The sequence below is a fragment of the Culicoides brevitarsis genome, chromosome 2 (assembly GCF_036172545.1).
Source record: "Culicoides brevitarsis isolate CSIRO-B50_1 chromosome 2, AGI_CSIRO_Cbre_v1, whole genome shotgun sequence".
NCBI lineage: Eukaryota > Metazoa > Arthropoda > Insecta > Diptera > Ceratopogonidae > Culicoides > Culicoides brevitarsis.
In genome coordinates, this window is record NC_087086.1 from 34,420,401 (window position 1) to 34,444,544 (window position 24,144).

General features: G+C 32.3%; 2 protein-coding genes across 2 annotated transcripts; one reads left to right on the forward strand and one right to left on the reverse strand.

The window, feature by feature from the left end:
• Nucleotides 1-11,884: 11,884 nt before the first annotated feature.
• On the forward strand, nt 11,885-13,471 carry LOC134829006 (uncharacterized). Its single transcript, XM_063841999.1, has one exon. The coding sequence runs from the start codon at nt 11,885-11,887 to the stop codon at nt 13,469-13,471; it is 1,587 nt and encodes a 528-aa protein (XP_063698069.1).
• Nucleotides 13,472-15,761: 2,290 nt separating this feature from the next.
• On the reverse strand, nt 15,762-20,609 carry LOC134829007 (uncharacterized). Its single transcript, XM_063842000.1, has 5 exons — nt 20,440-20,609; nt 19,655-20,089; nt 19,474-19,557; nt 19,214-19,418; nt 15,762-17,907 (listed from the first exon to the last, which is right to left on the reverse strand). The coding sequence occupies exons 1-5, from the start codon at nt 20,449-20,451 to the stop codon at nt 15,773-15,775; spliced, it is 2,871 nt and encodes a 956-aa protein (XP_063698070.1). The 5' UTR covers nt 20,452-20,609; the 3' UTR covers nt 15,762-15,772.
• Nucleotides 20,610-24,144: the final 3,535 nt, after the last annotated feature.

The following is a 24,144-nucleotide window of genomic DNA, read 5'->3' on the forward strand; positions in this document are numbered from 1 at the left end:
ATTTTGAAAAAATGTTTTTGGGACAAAAAGTTCGAAATAAATTTGGAGCGGCCTTACAAATTTTTTTATCTAATTATTAATATTTACAGCATTTTTTTTGATTTTCAAACAATTTTTTTCTGTGAAATTTTATAAGATTTTAAATTAATTTTTAAAAAATTAAGATTTCTCGGATTCCTCAAAAAAATGTGATGGCAAAGGATCTTCATCTTCTTTATAATGTACTTCAAAGTCTTCATAGTTATAATTAAAGAGTGCATTTAATGAAGTTCTTATAGAAGAAAAAAGATCTTTTTCGGTTATTTTTTCGGGGCTTTCTGGTTCTTCGGGGCTTTTTGGTTCTTCGAGGATGAGATTTTCTTCAATGTTTGCTTCTTCGATGAGTTGAGCAACGGGAACTTTCACAGGTTCAACAGGTTCTTCGACAACTTCCTGAACTTTTAAATCTGAGGGCACTTCTTCCACTGCTTTATCTCTGTTCAATGGTATCGTAGCCGACAAGGCACAGTGAATTAACAAACAGAACACAAGTAATTTCTGCATTTTTCTGTCTCTTATTGTTTCTTTAGTTTATTTCAATTCACGGATATGAAATTTTTTTTTTGTAGTGTTTTTGACCAAAGATCAGCGATTACTAAGTGAGAGTGACCAAGAGATGCGCAATTTATATAAAGGTAAGAGCTAAAATTTGCCCATTATTTATTTATTTATTTTCGCAGAAGCAATTCGTTTATCGTGTCGTTTTATTCCTTCTTATAGCATTTTTTTTATTTCGCTGTAATAAAATTATTTAAAATCAACGAAATTTTATAAAATTTATACCTACCTTTTAATCCAAACCAAGCAGGTTAATAAACAGTTTAAACAAAAATTAATGTAGGTATTTAAAATTTTTTCTTCGAAATACAGCAAAAAAAAATTGTGAGAAAAAGTGAAACAAATTCATAAATTGCAATGCCCTACTAGAAAAAAACATGTTTTCGATGATTGTGCGAAATGATAAAACGAAATTAATTAATCATTTTTTGCTAATTTCGAAAACACAAACATTGTCTCGCGCAACATCTAAAAATGTACAAAGTAGCTGCTTACTACACGCTGGTTTTTTTTACAACTTTTGCCATCGAAATCCAAGTTCTAAAGAGAAAAACCATAAAAAATAGCATTAAAGCAGTCTAGAACAACTTCCATCCTCAGAAGTAGTCATGCCGTGAGATGGAATTGAATTTAAAGAGAATGTTAGTTATTTTTATATTTTTGCTTGTTATTATTTAATGTTTTTTTTCTCTATTTTTTTTATTATTTATGCAATCAAGAACACAACAACAACAACATGAAAGGAAAAAAAATGTTCTTAAGTACTTTGCACTTTTCTCGCTGCTAAAGGAATAGTCTCTTCTAGCATGTTCGTCGCACTCGCACACACACTCTATATGGGTTCGGTCACACTTTAGTGTAGGTAAGTACACACATAATCTATTCTCTTTATACCTTTTTGGTTTATTTCTTTTTGTCTTTTTTTGTCTCGTAGATGGATGTTGTTGCTAGTTGAACACGTAAAGTCGCTCCATTCTCCGAACAAAGTGAAGGCGCTTTCGTACAGCGACGACAACGATGAAAAAATGCTACAAGAAGGAATAATACGCAGCGACTTGATAAACCATTTTCTACGAAGATAAATAAATAACGGTCATATTATGGCTCATACATCTATATAAATTGCGCATCTCTTGGTCACTCTGACTTAGTTATCGCTGACGCTTCGCCAAACACACTTCGTCGTCCTTGGCATTGAAAAATAGAGAGACTTGAAACAAAATTACTTGAAAACAAAATTCATAAAATAGAAAGGAACAGTAAAAAATTTTTATATCCGTGAATTGAAATAAATTAAAGAAACAATAAGAGACAGAAAAATGCAGAAATTACTTGTGTGCTGTTTGTTAATTCACTGTGCCTTGTCGGCTACGATACCATTGAACAGAGATAAGCCAGTGGAAGAAGTGCCCTCAGATTTAAAAGTGCAGGAAGTTGTCGAGGAAAAAGTCGTTCTGCCCGTTGTCGAAGCTGAAGCTGCGGCCCCTGTTGTTCCCGAAGTAATTGTCAAAGATGCGCCCGTGCCTCGTATTGTCGAGGAACCCGTCGTTGAACCTGTGGCAATTCCCGTTGTGCAAGTCATCGAAGAAGTAGCAAAGCCCGAAGAGAAACTCATTGTCGAAGAACCCAAAAAACCCGAAGAAGAAGAAATGGTCGAAGCCATCAAACTTGTCTCGAACGAAGACAAAGTCGAGGGAGTTAAAAGTGTCGTCGATAATGTCATTGAAACCTTGAAAAAAGTCGATCCCGAAGTCAAGGAACAAGACAAAGTTGTTGTTGCCGATGCCCCAATTAAAGAAGCCAAATCCGAAGATGCCATGCCAGAAGCTCCAATCATGGCAATGATGGAGGAAATGATCAAAGAAGAGATGATGGAAAAGAAGGAAGAAATGGCAAAGGAACCTGAAATGATTAAACGCATCGACGAAAATGTCGAGGTATTGGAATTGGTTGATACAAAACCAAAAGTTGTCGAACCCGTGGTTGAAGTTGAACAAAAAGCAGCAGCAGCAGCTACTGAGCCAGAGGTTGTGATTCCAGAATTGCCCGTTGTTCCTGCTGAAAAGAAATTGGACGAAGAAAAGAAAGAAGAAGAGAAAATGGAAGAAGAAAAGAAACCTGAGATGGAAATGATGAAAGAAGAAATGAAACCTGAAGAAATGGAAAAAATGGAAGCCAAGACTTTGATTGGAGAGGAATTGAAAAAGGAAGAAATGAAAGAAGAAGAAAAATTAAAGGAAGAAATTAAAGAAGAAATGAAACAAGAAGAGAAATTGGAAGAAAAGCCATTAGAAAAAGCTGTTCAACCCGAACCAGTTGTCGAAGTAAAAGAAGAAGTTAAACCCGTTGAAGAGCCTGCCAAAGTCCCCGAACCACAAATCAAGTCAATTGAACCTGAAATGCCTTTGCTGAAAGAAGAGGAAAAGAAAGAAATGCCCAAAGCTGAAGAAAAGCTCGAAGAGCCTTTGAAGAAAGAGGAAGAAAAGAAAGAAAAACTCGAAGAACCAAAAAAAGAAGAAAAACTCGAAGAAATGCCAATGCTCAAATCCGCAGCTCCCGTAGCTGAACCAGCTGATGCTGAAGTTGACGAGAAACAAAGCAGCACTCAAGCTCCCGGCATCGTTGCTTCTTTCATCCAAAATGCCCTCCAAACGGTCGGCTTAGTTCCGCAAATCAACAACGATGCTCCAACTGCTGACATTACCACGGCTCGCCCTAACATCATCGCTCAGCTTCAAAATGGTATCCAAAGCTTCATTGGCGGCGGAGCTCAAACGCAACAAGCTGCCGCTCCAGCTGCTGAAAAACCATTGGAAGGAGAAAAGCCCGCAGAAAAACCCGCTGAGGAAGCGACAACTGCTCGTCCCGGCATTATTGCAACTCTCACAAATGCCGTTAACTCAACGTTGAACCGACCAGCGGATGCGCCTCAAGGTCCTCTCGCTACCTTCGTCTCGAATTTGTTGGGCACCCAAAGCGGCGATCCAGCTGCTGCTGCTCCAACAGAAAAACCTTCCGCGTAAGAAGAAAAAAAAATTGCCTGCCATGTGAACGAACTCAATCAAATCAGTATACACTACTTTTTTCTAGTTTGTAAGGACTTAGCATTTAAGATTTCTTCTTTCTCTCGTAGATAGTCACGAAACTGATATTTTTTCTTTGCAAACACGAAATTATGTCGCGCACATCGTCATCGAAGAAAGTTAAACAAAAAACGATATTTTTTTCAGAATTGAAATAGAAAGTCCAAAATAATGATTAATTAGCTAACTTATTTATTTAAATTTGAAGTTTTCGCCTTTTTTTATAAATATATATTGATACAAATGAAATAAATAAACAAAGATACGAAATGATAAAATAAATATCTGGTTTGAAATCGCGAATTAGCGCAGACTCTCCATTAGTTGCTGCTGCTGCAAAAAAAAACATGAACTGCGAACGATGAGAGAGCCAAGAGGAAAGAAGAAGAAAAAAAAGTTCATTCACCTCGTTTTGTAATGAAAGATAAATAAATAAATCAATGTTACATACCTTCTTCTTGTTCGCTGGACACATTTAAGATTCGCAACGAACGACGCGATGTAAAAATTGTAATCACGATATCATATTATATCATACACCTTGACAGAGCAATGCATGAATTTCGAACACAGAAGAAGAAGCAGCAAAAAAAAAGAGAACGAAAACGAACAAGAAGCCTGATATTTATTTTTAAAACATAATTGCATCCAATTATATAATAAAAAAGAATTTTTCTCCTTTTTCTATTATACATTTATTCCACATTGTTCAACTAGAAATTCTCATCATCATCGGGCGAACTGGTTTCTGATGCAAGTACGTCTCGTTGCTTATGTAAAAATAGAAAAAAAAATAGCGAATTATTCTATAAAAGACAAGACAAAACGAAGAAGCAAAAAAAAAATGATGAGATAAAGAATTTATAATTTGTTTTCTGTTGTATAAGGATGCGTTATTTATAGCAGGTTACGTGGAACGTGATTTAAAAGCGGATTGCAATTGCAATTCAATGATAAGTTGCGGTTGAAAAGGGCAGAAATTATGCGATTTCTTTGGAAATTGTTTTTGAGGTCATTAGATGCGGAGAAGGACGTATCGATTACCTATTTTCAATGGTTTTGTATCGAGAAGTAATTTAGATCATTCGAGAATTTAGTTTAGGTCAAGGCAAATTTCAAAGGTAATTCATGATTTTTAACTTTTTTTTTAAATTATAAAGCTCGTTTGAAAATTAAGAAATTTTAAAATATTTCATAGATATTTTTTAATTTTTTTTCAGCGTTAAATATTTGAGACGGTGAACGGTGATCTAGCTCAATTTTCAAAAATCGGTACGTGAGCCCTCATAATAAGAGGATTTTTTTTTTCATCAATTTTTTTTGCTAACATCTTTAAATGGCTCCTGTACATCGAAAACGCAAAATTAAGAAAAAGTCCAAAACAAAAGTTGTTTCTATGCCAAACCTTCAATTTGAGCTGGAGAACCGTGGTGTAGCTCAATTTTAAAAAATCGGTATGTGAGCCCTCATAATAAGAGGATTTTTTTTTCATAAATTTTTTTTGCTAACATCTTTAAATGGCTCCTGTACATCGGAAACGCAAAATTTAGAAAAAGTCCAAAACAAAAGTTGTTTCTAATGCCAAAACCTTCAATTTGAGCTGGAGAACCGTGATCTACAAAAGTTGAAAAAATTTTAAAAATCGGTATGTGAGCCCTCATAATAAGAGGATTTTTTTTTCATCAATTTTTTTTGCTAACATCTTTAAATGGCTCCTGTACATCGGAAACGCAAAATTTAGAAAAAGTCCAAAACAAAAGTTGTTTCTAATGCCAAAACCTTCAATTTGAGCTGGAGAACCGTGATCTACAAAAGTTGAAAAAATTTTAAAAAATCGGTATGTGAGCCCTCATAATAAGAGGATTTTTTTTTCATCAATTTTTTTTGCTAACATCTTTAAATGGCTCCTGTACATCGGAAACGCAAAATTTAGAAAAAGTCCAAAACAAAAGTTGTTTCTAATGCCAAAACCTTCAATTTGAGCTGGAGAACCGTGATCTACAAAAGTTGAAAAAATTTTGAAAAATCGGTATGTGAGCCCTCATAATAAGAGGATTTTTTTTTCATCAATTTTTTTTGCTAACATCTTTAAATGGCTCCTGTACATCGGAAACGCAAAATTAAGAAAAAGTCCAAAACAAAAGTTGTTTCTAATGCCAAAAGCTTCAATTTGAGCTGGAGAACCGTGATCTACAAAAGTTGAAAAAATTTTAAAAAATCGGTATGTGAGCCCTCATAATAAGAGGATTTTTTTTTCATCAATTTTTTTTGCTAACATCTTTAAATGGCTCCTGTACATCGGAAACGCAAAATTTAGAAAAAGCCCAAAACAAAAGTTGTTTCTAATGTCAAAAGCTTCAATTTGAGCTGGAGAACCGTGATCTACAAAAGTTGAAAAAATTTTAAAAAATCGGTATGTGAGCCATCTTTAAATGGCTCCTGTACATCATAATAAGAGTTGATGGAGAACCGTGATCTACAAAAGTTGAAAAAATTTTGAAAAATTTTTTTTTTTTTCATCAATTTTTTTTGCTAACATCTTTAAATGGCTCCTGTACATCGGAAACGCAAAATTTAGAAAAAGTCCAAAACAAAAGTTGTTTCTAATGCCAAAAGCTTCAATTTGAGCTGGAGAACCGTGATCTACAAAAGTTGAAAAAATTTTAAAAAATCGGTATGTGAGCCCTCATAATAAGAGGATTTTTTTTTTTTTTCATCAATTTTTTTTGCTAACATCTTTAAATGGCTCCTGTACATCGGAAACGCAAAATTAAGAAAAAGTCCAAAACAAAAGTTGTTTCTAATGCCAAAACCTTCAATTTGAGCTGGAGAACCGTGATCTACAAAAGTTGAAAAAATTTTGAAAAATCGGTATGTGAGCCCTCATAATAAGAGGATTTTGACTTAAATTTTTTTTCATCATTTTTTTTGCTAACATCTTTAAATGGCTCCTGTACATCGGAAACGCAAAATTTTAAAAAAGGCCAAAACAAAAGTTGTTTCTAACATCAAAACCTTCATTTTGAGACGGAGAACCGTGATCTACAAAAGTTGAAAAAATTTTGAAAAATCGGTATGTGAGCCCTCATAATAAGAGGATTTTTTTTTCATCAATTTTTTTTGCTAACATCTTTAAATGGCTCCTGTACATCGGAAACGCAAAATTTAGAAAAAGTCCAAAACAAAAGTTGTTTCTAATGCCAAAACCTTCAATTTGAGCTGGAGAACCGTGATCTACAAAAGTTGAAAAAATTTTAAAAATCGGTATGTGAGCCCTCATAATAAGAGGATTTTGACTTAAATTTTTTTTCATCAATTTTTTTTGCTAACATCTTTAAATGGCTCCTGTACATCGGAAACGCAAAATTTAGAAAAAGTCCAAAACAAAAGTTGTTTCTAATGCCAAAACCTTCAATTTGAGCTGGAGAACCGTGATCTACAAAAGTTGAAAAAATTTTTAAAAATCGGTATGTGAGCCCTCATAATAAGAGGATTTTTTTTTCATCAATTTTTTTTGCTAACATCTTTAAATGGCTCCTGTACATCGGAAACGCAAAATTTAGAAAAAGTCCAAAACAAAAGTTGTTTCTAATGCCAAAACCTTCAATTTGAGCTGGAGAACCGTGATCTACAAAAGTTGAAAAAATTTTAAAAAATCGGTATGTGAGCCCTCATAATAAGAGGATTTTTTTTTCATCAATTTTTTTTGCTAACATCTTTAAATGGCTCCTGTACATCGGAAACGCAAAATTTAGAAAAAGTCCAAAACAAAAGTTGTTTCTAATGCCAAAACCTTCAATTTGAGCTGGAGAACCGTGATCTACAAAAGTTGAAAAAATTTTAAAAAATCGGTATGTGAGCCCTCATAATAAGAGGATTTTTTTTTCATCAATTTTTTTTTGCTAACATCTTTAAATGGCTCCTGTACATCGGAAACGCAAAATTTAGAAAAAGTCCAAAACAAAAGTTGTTTCTAATGCCAAAACCTTCAATTTGAGCTGGAGAACCGTGATCTACAAAAGTTGAAAAAATTTTAAAAAATCGGTATGTGAGCCCTCATAATAAGAGGATTTTTTTTTCATCAATTTTTTTTGCTAACATCTTTAAATGGCTCCTGTACATCGGAAACGCAAAATTTAGAAAAAGTCCAAAACAAAAGTTGTTTCTAATGCCAAAACCTTCAATTTGAGCTGGAGAACCGTGATCTACAAAAGTTGAAAAAATTTTAAAAATCGGTATGTGAGCCCTCATAATAAGAGGATTTTTTTTTCATCAATTTTTTTGCTAACATCTTTAAATGGCTCCTGTACATCGGAAACGCAAAATTTAGAAAAAGTCCAAAACAAAAGTTGTTTCTAATGCCAAAACCTTCAATTTGAGCTGGAGAACCGTGATCTACAAAAGTTGAAAAAATTTTGAAAAATCGGTATGTGAGCCCTCATAATAAGAGGATTTTTTTTTCATCAATTTTTTTTGCTAACATCTTTAAATGGCTCCTGTACATCGAAAACGCAAAATTTAGAAAAAGTCCAAAAAAAAAGTTGTTTCTAATGCCAAAACCTTCAATTTGAGCTGGAGAACCGTGATCTACAAAAGTTGAAAAAATTTTGAAAAATCGGTATGTGAGCCCTCATAATAAGAGGATTTTTTTTTCATCAATTTTTTTTGCTAACATCTTTAAATGGCTCCTGTACATCGGAAACGCAAAATTTAGAAAAAGTCCAAAACAAAAGTTGTTTCTAATGCCAAAACCTTCAATTTGAGCTGGAGAACCGTGATCTACAAAAGTTGAAAAAATTTTAAAAAATCGGTATGTGAGCCCTCATAATAAGAGGATTTTTTTTTCATCAATTTTTTTTGCTAACATCTTTAAATGGCTCCTGTACATCGAAAACGCAAAATTTAGAAAAAGTCCAAAACAAAAGTTGTTTCTAATGCCAAAACCTTCAATTTGAGCTGGAGAACCGTGATCTACAAAAGTTGAAAAAATTTTAAAAAATCGGTATGTGAGCCCTCATAATAAGAGGATTTTTTTTCATCAATTTTTTTTGCTAACATCTTTAAATGGCTCCTGTACATCGAAAACGCAAAATTTAGAAAAAGTCCAAAACAAAAGTTGTTTCTAATGCCAAAACCTTCAATTTGAGCTGGAGAACCGTGATCTACAAAAGTTGAAAAAATTTTAAAAAATCGGTATGTGAGCCCTCATAATAAGAGGATTTTTTTTTCATCAATTTTTTTTGCTAACATCTTTAAATGGCTCCTGTACATCGGAAACGCAAAATTTAGAAAAAGTCCAAAACAAAAGTTGTTTCTAATGCCAAAAGCTTCAATTTGAGCTGGAGAACCGTGATCTACAAAAGTTGAAAAAATTTTGAAAAATCGGTATGTGAGCCCTCATAATAAGAGGATTTTTTTTTCATCAATTTTTTTTGCTAACATCTTTAAATGGCTCCTGTACATCGGAAACGCAAAATTTAGAAAAAGTCCAAAACAAAAGTTGTTTCTAATGCCAAAACCTTCAATTTGAGCTGGAGAACCGTGATCTACAAAAGTTGAAAAAATTTTAAAAAATCGGTATGTGAGCCCTCATAATAAGAGGATTTTTTTTTCATCAATTTTTTTTGCTAACATCTTTAAATGGCTCCTGTACATCGAAAACGCAAAATTTAGAAAAAGTCCAAAACAAAAGTTGTTTCTAATGCCAAAACCTTCAATTTGAGCTGGAGAACCGTGATCTACAAAAGTTGAAAAATCTGTATGTGAGCCCTCATAATAAGAGGATTTTTTTTTTCATCAATTTTTTTTGCTAACATCTTTAAATGGCTCCTGTAATCGAATTTTTTTTTTTTAAAAATCATCAATTTTTTTTTCATCAATTTTTTTGCTATAAGTTGTAATGTCTACAAAAGTTGAAAAAATTTTGAGCCCTCATAATAAGAGGATTTTTTTTCATCAATTTTTTTTGCTAACATCTTTAAATGGCTCCTGTACATCGAAAACGCAAAATTTAGAAAAAGTCCAAAACAAAAGTTGTTTCTAATGCCAAAACCTTCAATTTGAGCGGAATTACAATTTTTTTTCAAAAATATTTTTTTTTCAAATAAACTGGTCAAGTAATTAAGATGTTGACATTTAAGATTGTTCTTAAAATTGTACATCGCTTTTGAAAAAAAGCTTTTGAGCTGGAGAACCGTGATCTACAAAAGTTGAAAAAATTTTGAAAAATGGGTACAAAAAATTTACTTTGAATTTTGTTTCTAAATTTATTTTTTTTTTCATAATTTTTTTGAACATCTTTGAATTCCTGTACATCGAAAACGCAAAATTTTGAAAAAGTCCAAAACAAAAGTTGTTTCTAATGCCAAAAGCTTCAATTTGAGACGGAGAACCGTGATCTATAAAAGTTGAAAAAATTTTTAAAAATGGGTACATGAGCCCTCATAATAAGATGATTTTTTTTCAAAGCTAATAAATGGATTTTTTTGGGTTTCTTTAAATGGCTCCTGTAACATCAAAATGGCTCCTGTACATCGAAAACGCAAAATTAAGAAAAAGTCCAAAACAAAAGTTGTTTCTAATGACAAAACCTTCAATTTGAGCGGAATTACAATTTTTTTTCAAAAATATTTTAAACTGGTCAAGTAATTAAGATGTGACATTTTGTATTGTTGTATTGGCCTAAAATTAAAGAATTTACTTTTAGAATTTTTTTTTTTTGAATTGAACACTTTGAATTGAATAAAAAAAAATAAGTTAAAAAAAAAATATTTTTTTTATTTAAGAATTTAAAAAATATTAAAAGAAGACTAAATAAATTCTTCTATATTTAGCTTGAATTGCATTTAAAAAAAAACACTTACTCATTTCAATTTTACTTTCAATCCATCCATCGACACAATTCCCGTTGATGATCATGTCTCGCCAGTTCCATCATTACTCATCAAATTTCTCACCTTTTTACAATGAAAACCGAGTTGAAAAGGTTCAGACTTTATTTGCAAAGCCATAAATTGCTCATCTCACATATCACCTGCCAACAAAACAATGAAAAAAATTAGCATTTCTCACATTCTAGAGTAATTCAAGAACTTTAAGCGAACAAAGAATCTCCAAGAATTTCAATGGTTCGCCTATTTTCTGACATATTCATGTCATTTATTTTTTTAATTTCGCCTGCACCACACCAAGAGAGAGATAGAGAGAGAACAAAAGACTTCCTTTCATGCGGATTAACTTTTTCAACGCGAAACACGATTCTATCTCTCGTACTTTTATTTTTTTTACATTTTTTTTAAGTACCTCATGAATTATAAATTAGGCGAGACGTTAAACGAAGATTTTTAATTAATTCTTTTTTTTTATAAAAAAAAAAAATTATTAAATTCAAGATTTTTCGGACAATGAGTGACTCGCTAAGCTTTAACTTGCATTAGAAACGCAAAATCAGTCTTTTGTCGGTTCTCGCAGGTTCAAGTCGCAAAAAATTTTTCGTCGAGGCGATGAATAACTGAGCAAGATGAATTTTTATTGTTACTTAACGAGTGGTGTTTTAATGTTTTTAATTAAAAATTGTCTTCCGGCGCCTGTTCCGCTTAATTCTACAGCAGTAAACATCGGTAATGACACGAATTTTAACATGACACTAATGCGACGCGAGACCAAACAAAGAATTTACGCGTACAAAGACGAGCAACAAGAAGTTATTAGGTTCGTGGACGATTATTACACGCTCGTAACGAAATCGCCGATCGCCAAAAGTGACATGAACGACACGATCCGGATGATCGAAAGTGGCATCGACCCGTTCAAGATCCGTGATAACGTCGTGGTGCGGTATAAAGTGCAGCATTGGAGTGTAAAGTCATCGCGTCCCTTCGAAACGTTCGAATATTTGTTCTATTTGGTCCCGACGATCGATCAAAAGTCGTTTGAGACACTTTTGACGATGCAGAATAAAATCCAACATGGATGGCTTCAGTTTAAAACGATCGTTGGGCTCGGGGATGATAAACCGATGATTTTGCACAACATTTGGTACAACGGAAAAACGCCAGCGACGAATGGAACGCAAAGTAAGGAAGTGCATGAGATGCCTGTGATAATGTGGACGACAGAAATGGACAAAATTACAACGGCAATGGGAGGTTAAAGACCCTTCGACGACAGAAAATTCGAATTTAATTAACGAAAATAGTGAGGAAATGGTTTCAGCTGCTTTAATAGAGCAAGAAAAAACTTCTGAGGGACCAACAGAAAGTTTTTGGACGACAAAAATTACAACGGAAAGTACTTTGGAGAGCAATAAAACGACGAATTCGGTTCAAAATGACGTTCTAGCAACGAATTTTTCATCGACAACGGAGAAAAATTCAGTTTGGACTACGATTTCGAGTTCAGATGTGCAGGAAATGATGACAACTACTACTCAAAAGAGCAGTTTTACGACGACTGAAGCTTCAACGAGCATGAAAGATGTTAATGAAGTCTCGACAACGACTTTACCAAGTACTTCTGAGACTTTGACGAGCCAAAATTCATCATTAACGACCATTTTTAGGCCTGAAATGACAACAACGGGTTCTAATTTTGCTTCAGAAAGCTCTGAAAGTACAATTTTAAGCACTGAAGTCCCGATTTCGACAACTTTTGAGCCCTTAACTACCGAAAATTCATCATTAACGACAATTTTTAGGCCTGAAGTGACAACAAGTTCCTCTAATTTAGGTTCTGAAAGCTCTATAAGCACGATTTTGAGTACAGAAGCCCCGATTTCGACAACTTCCGATGCTTTAACTACCGAAAAATCTCCTTTGACGACGATTTTGGATACAGAAACTTCGACAATAGCATCAACTTTGACAATTTTATCAGAAAATATTTCTTCAACGATGACTCCTGAGCCGTCAACTGCCAATAAATTACCTTCGACGTCGATTTTGGCCTCAACAACCTCAAAAATGCCTTTAAATTCAACAACTGAAGCTCCAATGAGCTCTTCTTCAAGTGTTCCAACTACAAAAATCTCATCTTCAACAACTTTTGAGCCACTTACGAGCCAAAAATCATCATCGACGACACCTTCGAGGTCAGAAACTTCAACAGAAGCAACGACTTTTACTTCAGAAAGTATTTCTACGACAATTTTATCAACAAAAATCTCATCAACAACGACTTTGAAACCTTCAACATCCGTTTTGAGCTTCGAAACTTCCTCAAAAACTCCAATTTCGACGATAAATGACGAATTTCCGACCACAGAAGAGCTTTCAACGACATTTTCATCAAAATTTGACTCTACAACTTCCGATCCAACGACTTTAACGGACGTTTCTGAGATTGAAATTGCCACAAAAGATCCTTTAACGACAACCGACCGCAGTGAAAAGCTAATTTCAACGACAGAAAATCCCGAATCAACCACTTTTGGGCTCTCAACAGTCGATTTTTCAACCACAACTGAAAATTTTTTCGACACAAGCACGAATTTCGATGAAATTTCAACAATTGTAAGTAACTCCACGCACTCTTCGCTGTACCACTCTCATCTTTCTAAATTTTTATGGACAACAGAAGCCACAGCAACTGACGTAAAACAGAAATTTTCCACAAAGAACGTCGTCGTCGTAAACAAAAAAGTGCTGCACAAAGAAGACAACAACGCAGCAGCAAAAGAAGTAAAAGGTGCATTGAACCGCATCGCAAATAGTCAACGTAGCGATACGGCATACGAAACAGCAACGAATCTGCTTTTTGCAATAACGTCTGCTCTCAATCGCTTATCTGCTTAGAAAGAAATAATCTCCTTACAAAGTCAAAACAGCAAAAAAATAAAAAAAAAATGCCATTTGGTAATCTTAAACATTTATTTATTATTTTTTTTTTTTACACAAAAATGTCAAAATAGGATTAAAATTATGAACTAGTGAATTTTGTAACCACAAATCATTGAAAATCTCTCGAAATTAGTCAAAAGTGTGTCAAATTTTTTGGGATGATATTTTTTTTTTGGTGCAGAAACGGAAATTTTCTTATTTTTCTTAACATTTAAAATTTTTTTCTTAACTCCTTTACATGTTTTTTTTTAAGTTTTTCTTTAAGGATTCTAATGATAAGGGTTTCCAAGCTGTCATTGAATTTTTTTGACAGGTGACAGATGTCAAAAATTGGATTTTGACATCTGTCACTTCAAATGTCAAATAAATTCTTGCCTTGAAGCTTGTCTTGACTAGTAGGTAAATGCAAAGCGTGAGTTTTTGTGTTTTTTATGATAAATGTTGTTTAAGATATAGTTTTTAAGGTTAGAATTGGGAAGTAAAAGTGACAGCTGTCAAAATTTTTTAATTACGAATTTTGATTTGTTTTACTAATTTTTGAAATTTTAGTTCTTTTTGAGTATTTTTGGGTCTTTTTTGAAGTTTTTACTAAAAAAAAATTTTAAATTTCATTAAAAAAAATTTTTTAAATGTCAAATTTTTCGAAATGTCATTTTTTTAAAAAGTTAAATTTGATAAATTAAAATAATTAATTAATTAAAATTAAAAATTACTTTTTAATTAATATTTATTTAATTATTTTATTAAATATTTTTTTTAATTTAATTTTTTTTAAAATATATCAAATGTCAAAAATCGAGCTGTCAAAAAATTGTTTTTTATTTTTTTAAATAATTGACAGAAGTCACTTTTACTTCCCAATTTCTCGAGAAAGGCAAACTCAGAATGTCATAAATTTATAGAATTAGCTAAATAAATACAGACTCAAATCATAAAGTTTTTTTTGTTCCTACGATATTTTTTTGAACAACTTTAAATATGTTGGTTTCATCTTTACACAATTTTTAAATATTTTTTCTTATGTAAGTTAGATGTATTTATGTATAATTAGATGGTAAATGCTTCTTGTTTAAATATAATTTTATATACTTTTTATTTTCATTATGCGTATTGGTTTTATCACATTCAATTTCATAAAAGTGCATTCAGGGAAAAAGGGTTAAATCGTAGAACGGAAATTTTTTGGCGGGAAAGTTTTGTTTTTAGAATGATTTTGACAGATCAGTAAGTTTTTTAAAGATTTCACTGAAAATTTGATTTTTTATGAATTAAAAAAAATTAAAATTCTCTAAAAATTGGTTTTAAAGTTAAAATTTTGACATCTGTCAAATTTTGTTCTTTTTATGACAGCTGTCAAAAATTCATTTAAAAATAAATTTTTAAAAATTTTTAAAATATTTTTCTTTTAAATGTTCATTGATATTCTTTCGAAGCTTAAAAATATTTTAAAAAAAATTTAAATGACAAATGTCAAATTTTACTCAATAAAAATATTGACATCTGTCAAACTTTAACTAATTTTTAATTTTTTAAGTATTTTTAGTTTAATTAACCTTGAAAACACTTAAAATCTTAACTTTATATGAAAATCAAATTTTATATCTGTCACTTGTCATTTTTGACAGATGTCACTTTTCTAATAAAACTTAAATTTTCAAACAATTTCAATTAACTTTAATATTTATATTGTTCAAAAATTTCAAATTTTATTAAAAATATTTGACATCTGTCAGAAAATTTAAACTTCTGTCAAAAAATGAACTGTCAAAATCATTCAAAAAACAAACTTAACCTCATTTAAGAACAAAGCAAAAGCAATTTTAATTATTTTCTGAACGTAAAGCTTCAACTTATTGGTACTGAATTCAAACCACGTTAAATTTAAGGATTATATGTGCTCTAAATATTTGTTTATTATTTAAATTTTAGCGAATCATTCATCTTTCACGTCATTTATTTCTGGTTTTTGGTAACAAATATACGATTCTTGTAAGCATTAATGGATTTTTTTTTGTTTTTTCATTAAATACGAGAATAAATGTGTTATTATTATTTTTAAGATATATTTTTTTTTTATATGATCACTTCAATACTTCTAGATATTTCTTCTTTCATCAACTTTCTTTTTCACTACACTTAACTTTTTTTGTTTAACTTTTTTGAATTTTTATAAGAATAACCGATTTTTCTTTATTTTTTTGATAAGTCACATTTCACGATCTATTTTTCTCTCTCATTTTTCTTCAGCACTTTTACTTAGAGATTGGTTTCCGTTCGGTGAGGCTTCGCTTTTTGCGTGTCCGTGTTCGTGGAAGTTGCGAGTCGAGCACCGCCCGGCGCCAATTTGTTATGTATCGACCATTCGTTCTGCTTCAAGAGGAATTGCTTGACGTTATATTCCATCTGAGCCAAGTCAATTTGGTTGTCGTCGTCTAAATTCTTCTCGCTGGGCGTTTCTTCTTCATCGTAATCGTCATCGACGTCGCAATCGTCATCATTTCCATTATCATTATCGAATTGCAAGTCCTCGTCGTCCTCATAATCGCTCTGTTGCGACGCATAAAGTTTAAAATATTTGTATAAATTGATGCTGTTGCTGTTTTTGTTGAAGCTTTCCGTGACTTGTGGATTTTGAGCAATTATCGGGGCTTCTTTTGGGGCTTCCGTGGGGATATTTACAGTGTCAAGGAGGCTTTTTTTGTCGGAATTTGCCGTTTCGGCGATCATATTGTTGTTGTTGTTCATGGGATAGACTTCAGAGGGCGGTACTGTCGTGCGATTGTAGATCAGATGTTTGTTGTCGAGGGCGGGAGGGGGCGCTGCCGGGAAATTTTGCGTATCTAACAGATTAATTAAGTCTCCTTCTTGATCATTTTTGTTGGGGAAATTATCAACATCGTTAATTTTGGAGTTATTTTGAACCCATTCAGCGACGCGACTCAGTTGTTGTCTCTTTAAGTCGACTTCTGAGTCAGTTGTGCTCGTGCTTCGACCAAAACTTCCGTAATTATTGTTGCTCGGCGGTTGGCTTTGTGCGGTATTGTCGGATTTTGGGTTCTCTTGTGCCTTATTTGCTTGTGCTTTCGTGTCATACAACGGAATTTCGCGTTCCTCTTGGAATTTTTCATTCAAAATTATCGGTTTTTTCTGCACATCTGACATTACCATCGAAATTTTGCAGTCATAAGCCAAAGTAACGTCTTTTTCATCATCCAGCTCTTCATCCAAGAGACGAGGGCGTCTCGTGTAAACGATAGGAGATGGAATTTCCAAGTTGTCTTCCAAGCCGTCGTCGATCATGATGTTGTTAGAGCCCGTTTGGATCCTCAGAGCACAGATACGAGGTCCTTTCATCTTTGGATTTTCCGCTTTGATGGTTTTAATTAAATTCCGGTTGAAACTTTCGAACATTTTGAAGCCATCTCTGCTACTGGTGCGACTCCATAAGCTGTTTGTGCTTCCATTTCCGGCTCCCCTCAAACTATCTGACTTCGCCTTGTCCGTATCGTGAATCGCATAAGACTCGGTGCTATTTTTCCCCGCTGTCGAACACGAACTTGGACCCGCAGGACTCGTCGTCGACTGATTTTTGGCGCCATTTCGCGTCGTTACGTTCGACAATTCGGGCGTTCGCAAGATCATTCGACTAGCTACGTTACTACTATTGCTTTTGCGATAAACGGGCGGCGGCGACGCTGTCTTATCGAGCAAATACGTCTTTTCATTGCACAACAAATCCTCGTTATCCGTGTCATTGGCACCCGATTCGTTCGTTGCTGGCTCCGACAAATGCAGCAAATCGTCAAATTTGTCGCCCGGCAACTTCGACATGTTTTCGTGCGATTCGTAACTATCGCTCGGCACAACATCCAGCTTCCGCACGGCATTTCCGGGGGATTTTTTGCTGACGCTCGACGACGACGACGAAGTGATATGCGTGAGTTTTGGCGACACGAGCGACATTGACGACGGCAAGAAGTCCGAATTGTGTGTGGCACGATCGCACAACCGATGATGTCCCAAAATTGGATTTATCGTCAAATCCTGGCTGTCTTTCTTGGCGGGCGAGAATAATTTTTCGTTTTGTGTTGAGTCCGAGACGCTGCTTTTTGTTTCGCTGATGACGCTGTCGCTGGATTTGACGAGTTTCATGGCGAACGGGCTGCTGTTGACGTGCGATGGGGAGTTTAAGTCGTTACTGCAACGAAGACAGAGATTCGCATCCGTTTGAATGGTTTGTGTGGCAACGGTGTAGGATTTTTGGATGTCAGCGACGACGGTAAAGTCGCGATTTGGGCATTTGCAACTTTCGCAATGGCGTGTTTGGCTGGCTTTTAGCTCGTCTTCCAGGAATTTGACCATCACCGAGGGGGAAATTGAGATTTGTTGATCTAAAAAACAAAATTTTATGGATTAAAAATTTTATCGGGCACTTAAGTGAGTTTTTTTATGAACTTAAGAGTCTTAAGTCATTCCTTAAGTCAAAATTTGTACAATTCAGTTATTTTTTTAGGAATTTTTTCATTAAATTATTAATTTTTGATCTATTTGAAGCTCTTTTAATAAAATTTTTATAAAAATTCATAATTTTTTATAAAATATTTGACTTAAGAAATAACTTAAGATCCTTAAGTCAAGAAATTTTTATCAGTCATTGCACATATTGAAATTTGTTCCTTATCAATATTTTATTGAACTCGTTTTGGTTAATTCTTAACAATTTTCAGTCTATTTTTAAAATATACTCGTTAAATTTTTTAAGTCAAATTTCAAGTTAAAACATGAAAATTTATTGATTTGTTTTAAAATTAATTTGATTTTTTAGATTTTTTTAATTTTTAAATAGTTTTTCACTTAAAGTTAAAACATTTCATTTTTTTTAAAAAATTTTCTTAAAATTGATTAATTTTTTAAGTTGTAACTTAAAGTTAAAACTTTCATGAATATTCAGAAAGAAAATAATTGATTTTTTTATGAATAAACAACTAAAGATTCAAACTTAAGATCCTTAAGTCAAAATATTTAAGAAAACTTAAGAGATTCTAATTAAAATTTATCTTTAACTTAAAATTTTATGAGTTATCATTTAATATTTTTTCGTAAATTTCAATAAAAAAAATTTGATTTTTCATAAAGGTTTTGACTTAGGGTACGATTTAAGAACTTAAGTCAAAAAATTTCATGAAAAATCAAAAAAATTACCTAAACTAACAATTTTATTTTTTTTTTTTGAGAAATTTCAATAATTCTTTCAAAAATTTAGTTAAAAAAATTTGAGTTTTCTTAAAAATTTTGACTTAAGATATGACTTAAGACCCTTAAGTCATCATTTTTAAGCAAACTTAAGAGATTGTTACTGAAATTTATCTTTAACTTAAAATTTTATGAGATATCATTTAATATTTTTTTTACAAATTTCAATAACAAAATATATATGATTTTTCTTAAGTTTTGACTTAAGGTACGACTTAAGATCTTAAGTCAAAAAATTTCATGAAAAATCGATATTTTTACTAAAATTCACATCAAACTAACAATTTTTAATAATTTTCTGAGAAATTTTAGTAATTTTTTTAAAAAATTTAGTTGAAAAAAAAATGAATTTTCTTAAAAATTTTGACTTAAGATACAACTTAAGACCCTTAAGTTCATAAAAACTGTTCTAAATTAACTTTTTCATAAAAAATCGATACTTACCATTCCTTTTAGGAACGCCAGACGGTGGTAAGGGCGTTAAAGCGTTACTTCCGGGACTATCCGAACGAAAGGGAATCGCCGTGTATGCATTATTTGATAAAATTCCGCCTCCGCTGTGAACACTTCCCTCGGAATCCGAATGCGAGGTGCTATCAAGACGCATATAAGTGCTACGAAGTTTGTTTTGCAAGTCAATTGGAAGATGCTAAAAAATTTTTTTCGTTAAATTTTGCAAAAAATGATCAAAAAGCGTTACTTACTGTGGAAATTTTATGTGCAACAACGCCATCGGGCTTACATTGCAATAATTGAATAGCGAGACCCATGTCTGTTTTGTAGCGTTCCTGCAAAAAAAATGAAAAATATTTTTTTAATGAGGCTCAAAGGAGATTTTATCACACAAAACGAAGGAAAAATCACTCGAGTGTCGTCGATACTCACAATTTCGCGCTGCAAAAGAGAAATATTATAATTAGCTTGTGCCAGTCTAACGGAAAGTGTGGCAACATCACTCGTTAATTGTGCATTTTTGCTCTCGCCGCGCTCAACTAACTTGAGCAGCTTATCTTCTAAGTTTTGATTTACTTTTTGTACCCGTTTGTGACTCTCGTACAGGCGCTCGTACTTGTCCTGCCACGCAATAATACTGTCCTCCAGCTCGACTTGGCGGTCCGTTTCCTGCAAACACTCGAGCAGCTGGTTCTCCTTTTCGCTCAGCGCCCGTTTCAGTTCCTGAATTTCGCTCTGGAGCGTCATCGTGATGCGTTTTTCGGCCTCGGCGTCGTCTTGCTGCATGTCGTCGGCGGCGCTGTTGGCGTGAAACTGCTGCTCGAACAATAAAGGGGGTGAATACTGTTGTTGTTGTTGTTCATGCGCCTGCAAAAAAACACACGAAAAAAAGACAAAAGAGGAAATGTAATAATAGCAGAAATCAATTTTAATTGCCGTGTAACCAGGAAGCGATGCGAAAAACACTCAAAAGTGCACAAAATGAGCACAGTGAATGACACTCTTTGCATTTCTTTAGTCCAAGGTCGCGGATTTTCACGTATTTCCGACACTTTTCGCCTCATTTTCGCCATTCACGTAACGGAAATCGATAAAATCCGATCGAAACCCTCCTTAAAGAGGCGATTTTTGCCTTAGTCATCACTTTTGCTCCAAGTGCATTGCACACATAAGGGCCATATGCAAAAAAAATTCAATGGAAAATCATCGTAACTCACCTTAATCGACATTTTTCTCCGGAATTATCGCATAAAAGTCCGAATGTCGGTGCTAAGAATACTGTTGCGTTGCGGTAACGTACGGAAAAGGCGATTTTCGACACTTTTTCTCCGATTTTAACGCGTTTTTCTGCAATTTCGCATCAAAGTTTCGTTTTTGGCAAAATGAAAAGAACGAAAAATCTATAATGGTTCCGTTATGTACACACGCATCACGTACCTTTGTGCTCGCTGTGTGCTATTTAAGTGGCAAAACATGACATTTTCCATCGTGTGCTCTGTGGAAATGTCAAATTACCAAGTACGAAGGGAAAATGTAAGTTTTTTAGGGTGGCTATCGGGTTGTGATGTTTGTTGCATGTTTCAAGGGGGAAAAATTAATGTTCGAAAATTCGAAGATTTTGTTTGAATTTTTTTCAAGGGGAAAAAGTCGTTGAAAAAAATTACGAAATTATTGACTAAAAAAAAAAAATGAAAAATAACGAATAATTTAGCTTAGAAACCCATCAAAAGTTGGTTGAAAATTGACTTGAGAAAAAAAGTACGATTTTTGCTCCTCATATGAAAAAATCGTTTTTTTTTATTTGATCAAAAATCGATCAGATATCAATGAAAATCAACTTTAGAATTAATATTTATTCAATTTTAGCTTTGAAATCCATCAAAAGTTGGTTGAAACTTGACGTGAGAAAAAAACAACGGTTTTTGCTCGTCATATGAAAAAATCGTTTTTTTTTATTTGATCAAAAATCGATCAGATATCAATGAAAATCAACTTTAGAATTAATATTTATTAAATTTTAGCTTTGAAACCCATCAAAAGTTGGTTGAAACTTGCTTTGAAACCCATCAAAAGTTTTTGGTTCGTTTTTTTTTAAAAAAATCGATTATCAATGACAACTTTAGAATGAGCTTTGAAACCCATCAAAAATGGGTTGAAACTTGAAAAGAGAAAAAAACAACGATTTTTGCTCCTCACATGAAAAAATCGTTTTTTTTTTATTTGATCAAAAATCGATCAGATATCAATGAAAATCAACTTTAGAATGAATATTTATTAAATTTTAGCTTTGAAACCCATCAAAAGTTGGTTGAAACTTGACTTGAGAAAAAAACGATCAGATATCAATGAAAATCAACTTTAGAATTAATATTTATTCAATTTTAGCTTTGAAACCCATCAAAAGTTGGTTGAAAAGTTGGTTGAAACTGAAAAAATCGTAAAATCGTTTTTTTTTATTTGATCAAAAATCGATCAGATATCAATGAAAATCAACTTTAGAATGAATATTTATTAACTTTTAGCTTTGAAACCCATCAAAAGTTGGTTGAAAATTGACTTGAGAAAAAAAGTACGATTTTTGCTCCTCATATGATAAAATCGTTTTTTTTTATTTGATCAAAAATCGATCAGATATCAATGAAAATCAACTTTAGAATGAATATTTATTAACTTTTAGCTTTGAAACCCATCAAAAGTTGGTTGAAACTTGACGAGAGTAAAAACAACGATTTTTGCTCCTCACATGATAAAATCGTTGTTGCTCAAAAATCGATCATATGAATGAAAATCGTTTAGAATTTTTTATTAACTTTTAGCTTTGAAACCCAAAAATCGATCAGATATCAATGAAAATCAACTTTAGAATGAATATTTATTAAATTTTAGCTTTGAAACCCATCAAAAGTTGGTTGAAAATTGACTTGAGAAAAAAAGTACGATTTTTGCTCCTCATATGAAAAAATTTTGTCAAAAATCGACGATTTTTGCTCTTTGAAACCATCAAAAGTTGGTTGAAACTTGATGTGAGAAAAAAACAACGGTTTTAGCTCCTCATATGAAAAAATCGTACTTTTTTTTATTTGATCAAAAATCGATCAGATATCAATGAAAATCAACTTTAGAATGAATATTTATTAAATTTTAGCTTTGAAACCCATCAAAAGTTGGTTGAAAATTGACGTGAGAAAAAAACAACGATTTTTGCTCCTCATATGATAAAATCGTTTTTTTTTTAGAATGATTTTATTAACTTTTAGCTTTGAAACCCATCAAAAGTTGGTTGATCAAAAATCGATTTTTGCTCCTCATATGATAAAATCGTATTTTTTTTATTTGATCAAAAATCAATGAAAATCAACTTTAGAATGAATATTTATTAACTTTTAGCTTTGAAACCCATCAAAAGTTGGTTGAAACTTGACGTGAGAAAAAAACAACGGTTTTTGCTCCTCATATGATAAAATCGTTTTTTTTTATTTGATCAAAAATCGATCAGATATCAATGAAAATCAACTTTAGAATGAATATTTATTAACTTTTAGCTTTGAAACCCATCAAAAGTTGGTTGAAACTTGACGTGAGAAAAAAACAACGGTTTTTGCTCCTCATATGATAAAATCGTTTTTTTTTTATTTGATCAAAAATCGATCAGATATCAATGAAAATCAACTTTAGAATGAATATTTATTAACTTTTAGCTTTGAAACCCATCAAAAGTTGGTTGAAAATTGACTTGAGAAAAAAACAACGATTTTTGCTCCTCATATGAAAAAATCGTTTTTTTTTATTTGAGATGAGATATGCAAAAAATCAACTTTAGAATTAATTTTTTCAATTTTAGCTCCTCATATTGAAAAAAAAAAACAACGGTTTTTGCTCCTCATATTTTTTTTTTTATTTGATCAAAAATCGATCAGATATCAATGAAAATCAACTTTAGAATGAATATTTATTAACTTTTAGCTTTGAAACCCATCAAAAGTTGGTTGAAAATTGACGTGAGAAAAAAACAACGGTTTTTGCTCGTCATATGAAAAAATCGTTTTTTTTTTTATTTTATCAAAAATCGATCAGATATCAATGAAAATCAACTTTAGAATGAATATTTATTAAATTTTAGCTTTGAAACCCATCAAAAGTTGGTTGAAACTTGACGTGAGAAAAAAACAACGGTTTTTGCTCGTCATATGAAAAAATCGTTTTTTTTTTATTTCTTCAAAAATCGATGAGATATGCATGGAAATCATCTTTAGAATTAATATTTATTCAATTTTAGCTTTGAAATCCATCAAAAGTTGGTTGAAACTTGACGTGAGAAAAAAACAACGGTTTTTGCTCGTCATATGATAAAATCGTTTTTTTTTTATTTCTTCAAAAATCGAGCAGATATTTCATTTTTCATTTATTTCTCATATAATTAGACCAAAATACGGTAATTTTTGATGAAATTTTTAACTTTTTTATATATTTTTGACCCACTCACTTCTTGGATTTTAAAATGGAGCATCGGACAAAACTTTTTTAATTTTAAATAATTTTTTTTTCTCACAAAAAGGTCAAAAGTCGCTCATGAAAATAATTTCACAATCGAAAATCAAGGCCATCCAACTAAATATTTAACTCAAGTAGGAGAATAATTGCAAAAAGTTTCTCTTTTTTTATTCCATTAATAAATTTTCCATTTCGTTTCACGTGACACTCTTCACAAAATTCATTTTTCTCATATATTTCTTTGTTTTTTTACAATAATTTTTGTCTACACTAAATATCTATTTAACATTAATTAATTAATTTTAAGTATTATAACGCAATAAAACTACGAAAATACAGAATAAATTGAGGTACAGTCATGATTTCGTCGCTTCGGCATTGCACTTGTTCAACGGTTGCGATTGTAAGTCTACGAAAAAAAATTTTTTAAA

Excerpts from the sequence above, each read along its gene's own strand:
- LOC134829007 (XM_063842000.1), bottom strand. Across the intron at positions 19,419-19,473 it reads TTGCACATAAAATTTCCACA|CATCTTCCAATTGACTTGCA; the intron begins GTAAGTAACGCT and ends AAAATTTTTTAG. Across the intron at positions 17,908-19,213 it reads TGGCGTTCCTAAAAGGAATG|ATCAACAAATCTCAATTTCC; the intron begins GTAAGTATCGAT and ends TTTGTTTTTTAG.
- LOC134829006 (XM_063841999.1), top strand. The coding sequence starts at position 11,885 with ATGGTTTCAGCTGCTTTAATAGAGCAAGAAAAAACTTCTGAGGGACCA.